General features: G+C 47.8%; 1 protein-coding gene across 1 annotated transcript in view; it reads right to left on the minus strand.

Moving 5' to 3' along the window:
* Positions 1-718: 718 nt before the first annotated feature.
* The window catches only part of MAPK1 (mitogen-activated protein kinase 1), a 77,316-nt gene continuing 63,351 nt past the window's right edge, over positions 719-14,683 (minus strand). Inside the window, exons 4-9 of the mRNA XM_072599684.1 lie at positions 12,285-12,401; positions 9,556-9,670; positions 8,915-9,046; positions 7,645-7,754; positions 5,517-5,643; positions 719-2,252 (exon numbers count right to left, since the gene is read on the minus strand). Coding sequence (XP_072455785.1) covers positions 5,527-5,643; positions 7,645-7,754; positions 8,915-9,046; positions 9,556-9,670; positions 12,285-12,401 — 591 coding nt within the window. The 3' untranslated portion in view covers positions 719-2,252; positions 5,517-5,526. The remainder of the gene's footprint in view (positions 2,253-5,516; positions 5,644-7,644; positions 7,755-8,914; positions 9,047-9,555; positions 9,671-12,284; positions 12,402-14,683) is intronic.

The following is a 14,683-nucleotide window of genomic DNA, read 5'->3' on the forward strand; positions in this document are numbered from 1 at the left end:
TATGACCTTGGCCAAGCCATCTGAACTCTGTAGGCCTCAAGCTTCTTCATCTGTTAAAAAAAAAGGGGGGGAGTTGGGGGGAGTTGGCCTAAATCTTCCAGTTCTAAATCTATGTTCCTAGATAAATTCATTTGAAAAGCATAGGGGAAGTAGAGGAAATGAAGCCATGCACATTCCTTAAGAAATTAAAAGTGAGGAACCAAAAGCATCAGTTCCATGTCTACACTTTATTTCAGACTGATTCTAGAAACTCCTGGGAGAAGCACAAGCGTGGAGGTGAAAAACAAAAAGCCCAGTGTCTGTGACCTCAGAGACCCAGCTCAGCTTTGCCAACAGAGCTGCGGATCCTTCGTTTGGGCTGGATGAGGCCTGGAGAGTTTGTCAGCTTGGTGGCTAACTGCTTATGACTGCCCAAATAAGGGACTGGGGGACAGAAATCCTGTGGCATCAGAGACTCCCACCAAAGGAGAACAGTTCTTGGTCACAATTTTTTCCTACTAAATCTCTAATACCTAGCATAGGAACTGAGAGAAAACTGAGGCCATGCTCTCCCCACATCCTGGAGGGTGAGAGACATCTGAGCAGAGCTTTGTACAAAGGTCACCTTTCACTGACCACCCAAGGCAGGCGAGAGCTCTGCCAGGGATGCCAGCTGAGCTTGACTGCCCATCTGAACACACTAGCCCAGAGAAAAGTAAACTAAATCTTAACGTTAGTGTGAAGATATCAGACTTAAATTTATTTCCATGAATTACAAGTGCATTTCTGTTCATATTAGCAGGCAGTCTTTTATAGATTCCATCCTCCATTGCTGCCCAAATCAAATAAGGAAGAGGAGAGCAGGGGGAACAAGAAGCTAAAAACAGAATTCTTTCTCCGAAGGTACTTGTTGGAAAACAACTCAGAGGTAACGAGAGATTTTTGTCTCCATCCATAGGCATGGGGCGCTTAAGACAGTCATCTGTGCACAGAAAGCAGTGACAGTCATGCGAGGGCACGGTCATTATCTGGAACAAGGCAGGTTTCTCATCACGGAGAGGAGAGCAGCGGAGGGAGGAGAGAGGACATCTGGCATGGGGTGGGACACCTGGACATGACCTCCAGAAGAAGCTCACAGCCATTACCGAGGAAGGAGGGCTCTGGGGCTGGGTTTTGCCCAGGTATGGCTGGAGGGTGGGTCAAGGGGATGGAGGCGTGGGGTAGACATGCTACAGGGCCAGGAAGAGTGGTGCTTCCTTGTTTGGGGCACGGGTGCCCCTCCCTCTGCTCCTACCCCAGGATCAGCCCTTCAGCCTCGACAACACACAGCAGGCGTGTTCACACCAAGCTCCCTCCCTTGAGAGCAGGTGTCCACACTCACTTGGCTCTCCGGCGGTGGATCCCTGCACATCTCTCACCAGATGGTGAGTCAGGTGCCCCAGGGGTGGGGATGGGGAGGGAGGGGTTCTTTTTGCATACATTTTGTAAACACTCACTACTGCATATAACATGAGCTTCGGAAGGCCCCGAGAAATGGGACAGGGAGCCACCGGACACCAGCACGAACACACTGTGGGGCGGCCAGCTCTGGTCTCTGGAACACGATCCTAACTTTCTAGGAGCTGGGCAAAGAGCACATGCCCTTTAAGAAAAAAGGCCCCCATCCATGCTGGGTCTAGTAAAATGGTGGCCAAGGGCATCCCTGGGATGAAGGTGAAAGACACACTTGCTAGGTCTACTAACTTCTAATCAAGATTGATTTCAATGATTTCCTGCTTGGGGTAAACAGTTATGGTTCAAAGCCGAAGTGCAAACAAGGGGATGTCACTGACGTAAAGTGCCCTAAATAGTCCGAATCTAGCTCTCCCTCCAACACGACAGAATAAAACAAGATGCCAGTGACTGAAGCCAAGTCAGGGAAATGGAAGCTACCACATCAGCTCGAGGGTCCCCAGGGAAGTTGTGTAGCATTGGTTCAGGAGTGGAAGGAACCGCTGCATCCTCAAACCGGAAAGCGAGCAGGAGACTAAACGAATGGTGAGCAGTCAGCGTCCTCAGACAAGTCACCAATGGGGAACACACACGGGAGTGTCAATCACGATTCTTCAGGCTGAAAGAATTCATCAAAAGCAGAGAAGCCACGACTACCAGAAGCCGCCCCTCGGAACGGCTCCGAGGAGTTAAAAGTGGAGAAGCCAAGACAGGCCAGAGGGACACGACCAAGGACCAAGAAGTGGGAGAGGAAATGTCCCTGCAGAGCGTGTCAGGGTCCCCTAGGGAGAGAAGAGAGCAGCACGTTACTGGAGCGGGGCTGGCCGGAGTCCCTGGCCCCTTGGAGCTCCCTGCCCAGGAAGAGTCTGCCTCCTTTCTGCTGCATCCAAGACGTAATGACAACACTGAGGTGTACGTGAGCTTTGCCGTGGGCATCAGCAGGCAGGAAGGAGGACAGCAGCCTGGTGGCTCACCTGCTGGGGAGAACCCCCCACCCTGGGCTTGTGCTCAGTCTCCTGGGACATTACACCCAGGCCTTCTGGCTTCCAAGCAGCTGCCAGGCTCCTGGGAGGTGGTGGTGGTGGTAACTATGGAAGGAATCAAACACTGATAAAGCACCTACTCTATGCCAGGCATTGGGCTATGTGCTTTGCAAATATTCTCTCCTTTGATCTTTACAACAACCGTGCCAGGGAAGTGTGAAGGGACCCATTATATAGTTGAAGAAATTGAGGCAGACAGAAGTTAGGTGACTTGCCCAGCTAAGATGTGACTGAGGGCTCTCCTGACTCCAGGGCTCTGCCATGCCATGGCAGGAAGGGCAGGGGAGGTAGAGGAAAGAACAGTCAGATAAAAAGATTTTCCTCTTTTTAAAAAGCACCCATACTATAGAGAAATGACTATTTCAGTAACTCTGGGAACCTGAGGAGCTGGACACTGTTCTGCCCTGGAGCTATGTGCTGCTGGGCAGCAGAGGCCTCAGTGAAGCCCCTGCCTCAGACACAGACTGGCCGTGTGACCGTGGGCAGCTGCTGTGAGCTCTCTGAGCCTTGAAAACAGAGATCTAGCCACTTCCCACCCCTGGAGGGTCAAAAAGATCACTCAGCATATTCTCGAGCCAGGGAGCTAGGCTGAGGGACAGGTGACAGCCGCTGGTGGAGGGAGCTGCATCCCTCCCCTCAGAAAGTCCCCCAGGTCCAGGAGGGGGGAAGGGAGGAGACGTGTGCTGGGGAAGCAGCAATGGCTGGATCAGGAGGGAGGGGTCAGAGCACAGCCCAGAACCGTCTACTGGCAAGACTGCTCAGCAAGGACAGTCTGTCCAAAGGAGGCAAGAGACCCATGGGACCTTGGGGACTTTGGGACAGCTCTAAGTCTCCCCACATCATCTGTCCTCTCATGTGATCTTCACAACCAGCCTGGGAAGTATGGGCTACTATGATTACCCCCATTTTACCCATGAAGGAACTGAGGCAGAGAGATGGAGAGACTTGCCCGGCTCCACAGCTGCTACGTCCTGAGTCAGGCTGTCACCCCAGTCACCAGATTAGAGGCCCTCCCAGGTCCTTCACAGCCCCTCAGCTGTTGGGAGTCTCAGCTTTCAGTGGAATCCTAAACGTGCTCTGGCCCTTCTGACCTCCTGGGGCCCTGAGCAGCTGGCTGCTCAACCTTCAATTCTTAGTTGAAGTGCGGCTCACCTTCCAAGGCCTGGCAGAAAATGCCAAGTGTAAAAAACTCAATTTTCCTTCTATATGGGATAGTGGATGGTAGGCCAGGGGCTCTCAATGTGGGCAGATTTCAAAGGTCTGGGCGGTGGAAAAACAACACCTTCCTTTTCCTTGCCCTCTACAATGTACAGTTACCTTTAATTACGCACATGGGTCACGCGCAAGATCCAGAGAAGGGCCCCAGGATATCATGAGACTGACTGCCCCAGGGGCTCAGGACACACAAGTGTTTTAATGCCCTCTGTGGTGAACAGTGTGCTAGGACAGATCTGGACCCAGGAAAGCGAGGTTCAAACCCCCCGCCCAGGCCTCACTAGTTGGGTGACACTGGGCAAGTCGCCTGAACACTGTCCTGTAGGCTCATTTTTGACCTCTCTGGATATCTGGTGCTCAGCACAGTACCTAGCACATAGCAGGTACTTAATAAATGCTTGCTGACTTCATCTGAAACCCCCTGTTCCTACTTTGCAGGAAGTGGGCCTGTCTGGCTCCCAGATGGCACCGGAGCGAACATTATAGAACAGTCTTTGGAAATGGGCGCTAAACCAAACATCATCGTCATTACTGACGAGTGAGGACAGACCCTCAGGGCACTGAAGATGCCCCCCCCCACCCCAATTCCCTGCCCATGGGACAGGCAATGGCTAATGGAAGGAACAGAATCTGTTCTGGAGCTTTCCTTATTTTCATTTCTTTGGTTCTGCCCTTGGAAAAGAGTTTTCTAGATGATAATCTACTTGATTCTGTCCGGGACAACACACTGGCTGCCAACATCGATAATGTGCACATGGGGCCTGGAGACTTCTCCATACCAGCGACTCCTTCTGCCTGGGGCCCTAAGGAGGGTCACGTACAACCAGACACCACCAGACACCTCTTCTCTATGTCCAGCCAGCTGCCCAATTTTGTCCTCCTGCCTCCTAAACCTCTAAAACAGTTTCTCACAGCCTTCTCCCTAGACTATGCTAAAAGGCTTCCTGTGGCTGCCCCAGCTTCTGTTTCTCTACTCTCCAGCTACCAAAAAAGTCTTCCTAAGCCCATGTCACTCCTGGGATCAAAGTCTTCCAGGGGTTTCCAGCCTTGTCCTATCCTTCCCCTCCCCATGTAGCCTGTTGGTCCTGCCAAGCTCACTCCTTCCTCACCTTGACCTTTCAGAATCCTTCCCTTCCAAACAGGCTCAAAAAAATCCAGATAAACCACCAGACAACAGGGCCACAAGGGGTAATTCAAGAAAAGAAGATTTTGGGGGAGACAGAGAAGAGAGGGAGAGGAAGGCAGTGGACCAAACTACAGAATGTCAAGCATCCCTGCTACGTCCTCAGTGATTGCCTGGTGTACAAGAATGAACTCACAGGCAATTCTCACACCCCAGGTCAGAGTGCCCGCACCCAGCTCTGCTGCCTTTCAGCACCCTCAGAAAAGCCTCCATTGACATTCACTTCCATTGCCCAACAGGACCCTGTAGTGCTCTACCTACTGAAATACCCTGCTACCCATCATGGCTCTTCAGCTTGGCCCAGTCACCAGAGGACCTGGTGACCTGAGGAGAAATCCACCAAGGCTCTACAAAGGCCTAGATTGGCAGTGAAGAGAGTGTATGACTTTAATTTCTTTAACAATGCCTCAGCTTCCTCCCCTGTAAACTGGGGACTGCAATTCCTATCTTCCTGACCCCATCCAGTTGTTGTAAGGGGCATGCTTTAAAAAACAGAAGGTCACAGACGGCTGCGTGATTCTCCTTACCTAGAAGAGGCTCTGCCCAACAAACTCCTCTAGGCCCATGGGGCCCCAATTTCCTGGAGATGGTGGAAGCAAAGTTACCTGTAAAGATTTAAGATCGGTATCCGGGTTGGAATCTAGCCGTCTCTTCAAAAATCAGCTCTTTCAGCTTCTCCTTGGGCAGGTCATCCAGTTCCATGTCAAATTTAAATGGGGCTTCAGCTACAGGCTTGAGAAAGACATGAAACCGTGCATGAGCTGGGAAGCACTCTGGAGCACGAGGCTTCACATCTCTTCTGAGGGTGGGAACATAGTTTAGGCCCTAAGGGCATCACTACAATAGAAATCATGGTCCAGACCAGGCCATGGCCAGAAAATGGCGTAAACTGAGGCTGGCACTGCCCCAGCAATGGGTCACCCAAGAACAATCACCCATAAAACCATCCCAGTGGCACCGGGCACATCTGATCCTCCTCAATTCACCAAATACCGTCTAAGTGCCTAAGATGAGTGAGGAAATGAAAAACTTCCTTTGGCCATCAGACCAGGCTCCACAAATAGCTCTCCCTGCTGCTCAAGCCAAGAGCCCTCTCCAGTGACCCGGCTCTCTTCTGACCTCCAGACCCCCCACCTCTGGCACAGAAGACATGTCACCCCAAGGTGTTTTCCCACAGAAACTCTGTTATAAAACGATGGTTTGGGTCGCCAGTACTACAATTAAGAGACATTATAGGTTACGCTGGCATATATGGCTGCTCTGGGATCTCACCAACATTTAAACCATCGTTTTCTTTGGGGAAATGTGTTTCAAGCTCCAAGTAACTGCCTCAGAAGCTCTGGCACCTGTCCCATTTCCAAGCCAGGCACATGTTTGTGGATGTCAGTGCATACAGTGTTAGAGGTCTAATTCCATCACTTGAAGGAGCCACAGGACATTCCCCTCCTGGGGAGTAGGGCTGGAAGGGCCCCCAGCCTCAGCTGATTAGACAGCAGACATTTAAGCAGAGCTCTACCGCCCTAGAGGCAGCCAATACAGCTATTAATATCGCCTCTCACACGTGAACCCAGAAGACTGTGTCGAAGTTGGGAGGCATGCAGCATGGCACAATGGGGAGCCATGGATTAGGAGTTGGGAGAGGCTGACTGGAATCCTACATCTGCTCCCCAATGTGTATGACCTCAGGCCAGTGAAAATCCCCACCCTGTCTCAGGGGACAGGTCAAGACAGGAATGATAGGTCCCATTTTAAAGATGGTACAAATACAGCAGGATTAAGTGACTTCCCAAGAGTTCCCAAAGACTGCCAGAGAGGAGCCTGGTGTGAACATGAGCTGTGAAGACCCACGGATGGGGAGCCACTAGGGTGAAAGAGAAGACACCCTTGTGCAGAACTCTGAACTTTGAGACCAGGCTGGAGTGGGGCTCCATGCACCACAAACAGCAGCGTTCTCTTGGGAACTTGTCTTCGGTGGAAAAGATAAGAGCTAAGCAAACCTTCTTAAAGAGAGCTAGGAGAGGACTTGGCATGTGCAGCTGATGGATGCAGGGAGTGTTCATTTTTGTCCTTGTATCCTCAGCGCTCAGCCCCATTTGGGGTAAGAGCTTACCAAATGTACTTGCTGAAGGTCACAAATGAGCGCGCGCGCGTGTGTGTGTGTGTGTGTCTGTGTGTGTCTGTGTCTGTGTGTGTCGGCCCTCCTCACATCTGGTTTCCCAGCCAGTCTTTCTCTATTCCCAATTTCCAGGACCTTTTGCTGGGAAGGAAATTGTGGCCCAACCCTGCCCCTGACTCTCCATGCTAGATGAATGCACAAGAAGGGACCAGGTGAGTGGTCCTGACTTTGCCAAGAAAACAATATGGTTATGCAGCTGCCAACAACTTAAAAAGCAAATCCCTGTACAGAGCTCTATAAATCTTAAAGTGCTACAACCTGAATGAGTAATTTCCTAAAAACATACTTTACTGCCCCCCCCCCCCCCCCCCCCCCCAGCTCTGCCCTCCACTCCCTGGTGTAGTCTTTTAAGTGCCCCCAACAAACATGCAGCCCAATTGTGTCCATGCTTGATAGGATGGAAGATGGCGGCTGCGGAGATGAGCCTTTCCAAGGGCGGGGGTGTGTGTGTGTGTGATTCTTTAGGAACCTCCTTCATATTAGCAAGCTCCCAAGGAGCCTTTTACAGACTGTCCCCTGGAGAAGTCCACCCAGGAGCAGCCTCACCCGCTCCTTACCTCATCACTTGGGTCATAATACTGCTCCAGGTAGGGATGGGCCAGCGCCTGCTCCACCTCAATCCTCTTGTGAGGGTTAAATGTCAACATCTTATCCAACAAATCCAGAGCTAGAATGAGAACCAAGTTTAGTTGAAAAAAAAAAAAAAAGTGGGAATGTGACAGGAGAAATCTGCTCATGGGCTCGCTTGCCTCTAAAAGAGCTCAACAAAGACATGAACTTGTCTCCAACATCCTAGGCTATGGCCACCCCTGCTGGCTTGAGGCTAAGCGCAAGGCTCAGGGCACATGGGCAAACCACTGGGGCAGCTGACCTGACTGTCTAGTCCTCAGACGTGGCTGAAGGGCCCTGAGCCTGTCATCTCGCTCTTCTCCTCTGACTCTAGATCACAACAAGACCATCATGTACCCCACCACGTCATCCCCCTTCCAACAGTGCCCAGGCTGGTCAGACTGGCCTCCATGGGACACACGCAGGTTGGCCCCCAGGCATGGCTCACAGTGTACTCCCACAAAGCACTCCTTCCTCACTCCTCCCTCTCAGTTTCTTCAGAACTCACCATTCCATTCCTGGAAGTCTGTCCTCCAGCCTGGGCTAACTTACACCTTAAATGATCACATCTATCCGTACTCTGAGCTCCCTGACATCGAGTTCCCCTCTTTTCCACCCCAGTTTCTCCTTGTTACCGAGACAGCCCTAGATCGATCCCACCCAGAGAGCACTGAATCCTGGCCAACCTGGAGATGCAGAATGGGATGACAGGCAAACTTGAACCTGGCTACTTCCACATGTACTCTCACCAGTGAATCACTCAGCTGACATAACTCAATCAGTAAGGTGTACACCAATCTCATAAATAATGTGATGCAGATGTGAAGTTGTATATACAAAAAAAATTCCCTCCCTGAAGCTGACCACTCTGCTGTGTCACAGTCTGATGAAAGACCTAAGCAAACAGGCTGGAAAGGACACAGGGCCTACAGGTGTGCTCCCTGACCAAGGACAGAGAACAGTCCTGCATCCCGGCCCCAAAACTACAAAGGGTGGCTATGTCAGAAGAGGGAGCTGATACTCACCCAAGAGGAACAACCAGCCCTCTAGGCATCACCCCCACAAGAGCCAAAGAAGCAATTCCATTCATCAAGTGAGTACAAGTGCCTCTCTAAAAAAGCTCAAGGGCAGATGTGGTGACTACCTGACCAGCACAGAATTCACAGCCTGAGAATTCTACGGCCAGCCCAAGGGTGGGACTGAAGGAGGAGCACGTACCTTTGGGGTCGGCGTTGGGGAAGAGTCTATTCCATGGCACCTTGTTTTTGTGAGGAAGAGAGAGCAAATAGTTCCTGGCTTTTAAGTTTATTATGCAATTCAAGTCTTCTTGGGATGGAGATCCAAGAATGCCTATCAAAAGAAAGGATTTGGCTTTTAAAATACAAAACCATCTTAGAAATATCAGAGAAAGGTAAAAGGTCTGGCTCATGCCACCATTGATCTTCTGATTTACAGATGGGGCAACTGAGACTCAGAGAGGTCAAGAGCCTATCACAAAGCTAGCTGGTAAGAGAGGTAGTGCTTGAACCCAGAGCTCTCCACGCATTCCCCCCCTTACCACATGAACACTTCCCTGTCACCATACACAGCACCTACGTGTGGATCCAGATGGATGGAAGAGGTGCAACTGCAATGAAACGGCCCCTTTCCCCATGGATGCCGTAAATCCCCACCCCTTTCCTTCATGGAGAGTGTAAAAGCTCTCCACAACACGGGAAAATGAAAAACAATCACAACTGGTATCTAGACTGTAAAATCAGCTTCCTGAATTAAGTGAAGGTCTTTGGCCAAAAGGAGAGGGAGCAGGTTATGGAGACAAAGCTTTTGAGATGGAGGAAGCTCCAGCTGCGGAATCTTACCAAGAATGTGGTTCAGCTGATCAAGGTAATGTTTTCCAGGGAAAATGGGTCTGTTGGAGAGCATCTCTGCGAGGATGCAGCCCACAGACCAGATGTCAATGGACTTGGTGTAACCCTGGAGGAAAGAACAGGGTAGCAGTTAGCCAAACAGCAGTCATGGCTGGCATCCCCCTGGTTAGGGGCAACAACTTTATTCTCATTTGTCTTTGAGGGAGGTGTAGCATTTCCTCCAATGGTTCACCCGATTCTGAGAAGAATCTCGAACCTTCACTGGACAGGCCCAAAGATTCCATGGTTGCAGGAAGACAAAGAAATCCCACTCCAGACCATGACCAATTACACAGCACGGGCCTTACTCACTGTGGCTCTGGTGGGGGACGAAGCACCAAAGCCAGGGACTTAGCTCCAGACAGAAAGTGCCAGCCAAGGAGCTAAAGAACTTGGTGGACCAAGCTAGAACTTGGGCATGGTCTTCTGCTCAGAAGCCTCAAGACAACTTGGGAGTTTGCCTTCCTCAGGCCTCCCAAGCAGAGACAACCAACTGTCACGAACACTCAATAGGGGCCCACTCCATGGAGTGAAGAGATGGGCTTAAAGCAGCCTCCGTTCTGGGGAGGAACATCTAACAGAGGCAAGTCAGAGAGGGAGAGAGGTGCAGCAGGCAAGGAGGCAAGAAGTGACCGAGGAAGGAGAGACTATTTCTCACTTGGGCATCAGGGAAGGTGTTGAAGAGCAGGCCACCCAGGAGCAAAGTTCTGAAGGAAGGGGACTCAAAAAGCCACAGCCCAAATGAGAGCTCCTTCTAGACAAGTCCTCAGAGGAGGGAGGCACAAGGTCAGTGAAAAGCAGCAAGGCGGCTGTCCAGTATGGCGGCTGTCCTGCATGGCTACCAAGCATAGGGCACATAAAGGCTTGTCATGTGAAACAGGGCTGGAAATGGGCCCCCTCGATGCCACACTAAGGAGTTGGTGCTCTATTCTATGGGCAATAGGCAAGAGCACCAGCAAGGATCTCCAAGGCAGAGAGGGTCCCCCTCCCCCTCACTAATGGAGCTGGTCAATCCTCTGCCCACTGCAGGGTGTGCAACATGCAACTGAAGAGCCTCGTTGTAATGGAATTTTAAGTGAGACAGAGGTGATCATGAAAGATAGGACAATTTCAGATATATAAAAACATAAAACATAAAAAGCTTTTGCACACACAAAATGAATACAGTTGGGATAAGGAGAAGCGGTCAAATGGTGGGAAATCTTCCCATCTGATGTCTCTGATAAAGGTGTATTGTTCAATATACACAGAGAATTGATACAAGTCTAGAAGAATGACAGTAACTGGGAAGTGGTCAGTGGCAATGGATGAATAGTTTTCAAAAGAAGAAACATCAGAGAGTTCTCCAAATCATTAAGAGAAATGTAAATTAAACCAATTTTAAGGTTCTAACCACCGGTCCATAAGAACAGTAAAGACAATAAAGTGAAAGAGGTAAATAGTGGAGACTTCTGGAAAGGCAGGAAGTCTAATGCATTCAGCGGTACTAGGTAACCACGTGGAAGGGCCCCTGTACAGCGCCACACCACACACGTCTATGGCTAGACCTCCAGGATGTGCCCTTTCGCCTTTCTTGGACTTCCTCATGGTATAATCCCATAGCTGGTTCTTATATCATATATACAAAAATACTTAAAGCAGCATTTTCCAAAAAAACAGGAACAAAATCGTTACCCATTAGTTGGGGAATCACTGGAAAAAAGGCAGTATAAGAATGTAATGGAATATAATTGCACTGTAAGAAATGACAGATATGAAAAATTCCAAGAACTGTGGGAAAGTGCAGAGTAAAGCAGGCAGAACTGAGAGAGGAGCTAAGTAAACTACAGACCAGGAGCTCTGAAGACGGCACCTGCTTGTTAACAATATTTCAGTTGCATCATATTAAGAAAACCCTTTTACATGCTAAGTTGATCAATCCACAATCAGGAAGGGTCTGCTCTGGGCCACACAGCGCACTCTCAGCACATCCCCCCTTAGAACGGAAGCTCCTTGAACTGCCTTTCTGCCTATATTTGTATCCCCAGTACTTAGTTCAGCACCAAGCACATAGTAGGTGCTTGCCTAATAATACACAGAACTCTATCCCATATAAAGTAGCGTATTAGAGAAGCTGAAACACCAGATTTGGCGAGTAGAGAGAAAATCTTCAGGACATGAGTTCCCTAAGCTCTATAGCCTTCCTCCAGTTCCATCCTCCATAGTCCTGAGGTGTCTGTCAAATATAGCCTGCGGAGCAGCTCAGCCCCAAACTGATGGGAATCACTGATGAATGCTTAAGAGGTGAGGACCCAGCCCACCACATGGATCAATCACCAAAGAAAGAGACAAGAGGGAGTTTTACTACATGAGCCTGAAAGTCCTCACCAAAGGACTTCCTGACTGTCTCATGACGGCACAGTGAGGGCCCAGGGCTGCTGAAGGCTCCATCAATGAAATACGAGCTTTAGCAGGTCAATAAAGAAGGCAAGAATTTCCAGAGGGGCATGCATTCCTTGTCCAAGGACCATCCTAACTGTGGAGTGGACTAGGTGTTTGGGTCACTGCAGCTCATGAAAATGATTAAGATGTGGGGAAGCTTGTGACAATCAGGGGAGGACCTACACTGATGACAGTGTGCACCTTCTCCAATACTGAGACTTTCCCCTATACCACAGTGGGACGCCCAGTTGAGAACTGACCTTGGAATTTAGCATGATTTCAGGTGCTCGGTACCAGCGCGTGGCCACGTATTCTGTCAGGAAGCCTGTGTGGTCATGGTCTGGATCTGCAACACGAGCCAGTCCAAAGTCACAGATCTGAGGAAGACAAAGATGGGATCACTTACATACGTGGTTAATTCAAAGTATCCAGCAGTCAGCCGACGGCCAAGATGATCCCACTTTAACAAAACACATTATATTTTAAAACCAGTGAAATGTCTCCCAATGGTCAGTTCCCAAAGCCTGAAGAAGTCCCATCAAATGTTAGCGAACTTTCTTTAAATAAAACTCAGTGGAGTGGTAGTGCCCTTTGATGAAAAGGAAAAGTTAAGATTTAATGAGACGGAACGCTAATGATCTCAGGACACTTGGTTTGGATCCACTGGAAAAGTAAATGAAAATCAGTATCAAAAATAAAAAAAGAGAAATCCCAAGAAATAAAGAAAAAATAAAAACTATCATTAGAGTCTATTTTGCCCAACTATATGTAAGTTAAATGAAATGTATCAGTATTTACAAAGATGCTGTGCTTGTCCTTCGTTGCCATCAGAGACATGATGACACGACTCACACTTGACTTTGTTTTGAGGGAGGGAGGGCTGTGCAGTCACCAGACTCACATTCTCCAGAGTCATCTGGATCCAGTGACCAGATATTCATCAGGATGACTGGAGATGACCCAGGGAGCCATGGGAGTGGGATAGAGCAGAGGAAGGAACCAGAAAGACTCTTCTACCACAGAATCTTAAATTTTAATCTGTATCAAGCCCATCACAGCCCAAAATATCAAGATGGACTGAAATTAAATAATTTTAAAAAGCCAATCTCAGAAAAAGAAATCAAACAAGACATAAATTAGTCCCTCCCCCCAAAAAAACCCTTGGGTTCATAAGCAAGCTCTATAAAAATTTCAAAAAGCAATTCCAAAAACTGCACAAACTGTTTGCAGAAATAGAAAAAAAGATTGTGCCAAACTCCTTTGATAATACAAATATGGTCTTGATACCCTAAACAGGGAGAATCAAAGAAAATCATGAACTAATATTAATGCACATTAAAACTTAAAGTACTAACGAAGAGGCTACAGTAATATATCAAAAAGATTATACCCTATGACCAGGTTGGATTTCTACCAAGAAAATATTTAATATTAGGAAAATTATTAACATAAGGATTATACTGATCATATCAGTAAAAGCAAACACTGATTTCTATTACAAACACTGGAAAACATAGAAATAAATGTACCTTTACTTAACATGGCAAATAGTACATAGACCTAAACCAAGGCAGCAAGTGAGAATGTCCACTGTCATCATTTCTACTGAATAGAAAGCTAGAAGTCGTGGCTACTGGAATAAGACAAGACAAAGAATGCTATGAACATGCATCAGAAAAGAAATAAAGTTCTGTTTGTTTTTTCAAACAGTACACTTGGAGAACTCAAAAAAATCTACTAAAAATTAACTGAAACAATTTCAGCCAACTTGCCAAATACAAATTCACAAAAATCATCAGCGTTTATATAGACTACCAATAAAAATCAAGCAAGACATAAAAAAAAGAAATTTCACTTCAATAACTAGAGGATTATAAATACTGAGGACCATGTAAACAGACCTAAAGAAGTAGAGGAATATAAATTGTTCATGGTTGGGCTGGGCCAATAGCATAAAAATGACAATTCTACTTAATTTCCTTTTCCAGTTCTATACCAAACTACCAAAAGGCTACTTTACACAATTAAAAAAAATAACAAAATTCATCTGGAGCCACAAGAGGTCAAAGAAAGAGGAAATGTACTTATAGTTACAAAAATATTTATAGCAGTTCATTTTGGTGTCAAAGAACTGGAAACTAAGGGGATGCCACAACTGGGCAACGGCTGAACAAATTATGTCTGTTAATGGAATAGAACGAAATTGTGCCAGAGCTCTTAAGGCAGAGCCTGGCACATACTAGGAGTTAATAAATTTTTTCTGACTGATGGAAATGAAAGAAGATTTTGGGAAAACTCAAGACTTCTATGAACTCATGCAGGAACCAATGCAGTGCGATGTGACCAGATCAGGAGAACAATTCATGTTAGAACAACGCTATAAAAATAAACAATTCTGCAAAACTGAAGACTTCTGCTCAGTGCCATGATTCCAAACGACTGACGGGTGAAGCGTCCTGCCTGCCTGAGAGAGGACGCACTAACGCGCGCAATGAGGCTCACTACTGAACACAATCAATTTGTTTTTGCTTGACAAGGCTTATTTATTACAAGGGCTTTCTCTGGGGGGGTTGGATGAGGATTTGGAAAAAAATTAAATGCTTCCAAATAAAAAAAATTTAATTAAAAATAAGGGGAAAAAGAAAATTTAAAACTTTAA

Source organism: Notamacropus eugenii, chromosome 4 (genome assembly GCF_028372415.1).
Source record: "Notamacropus eugenii isolate mMacEug1 chromosome 4, mMacEug1.pri_v2, whole genome shotgun sequence".
Classification (NCBI taxonomy): domain Eukaryota; kingdom Metazoa; phylum Chordata; class Mammalia; order Diprotodontia; family Macropodidae; genus Notamacropus; species Notamacropus eugenii.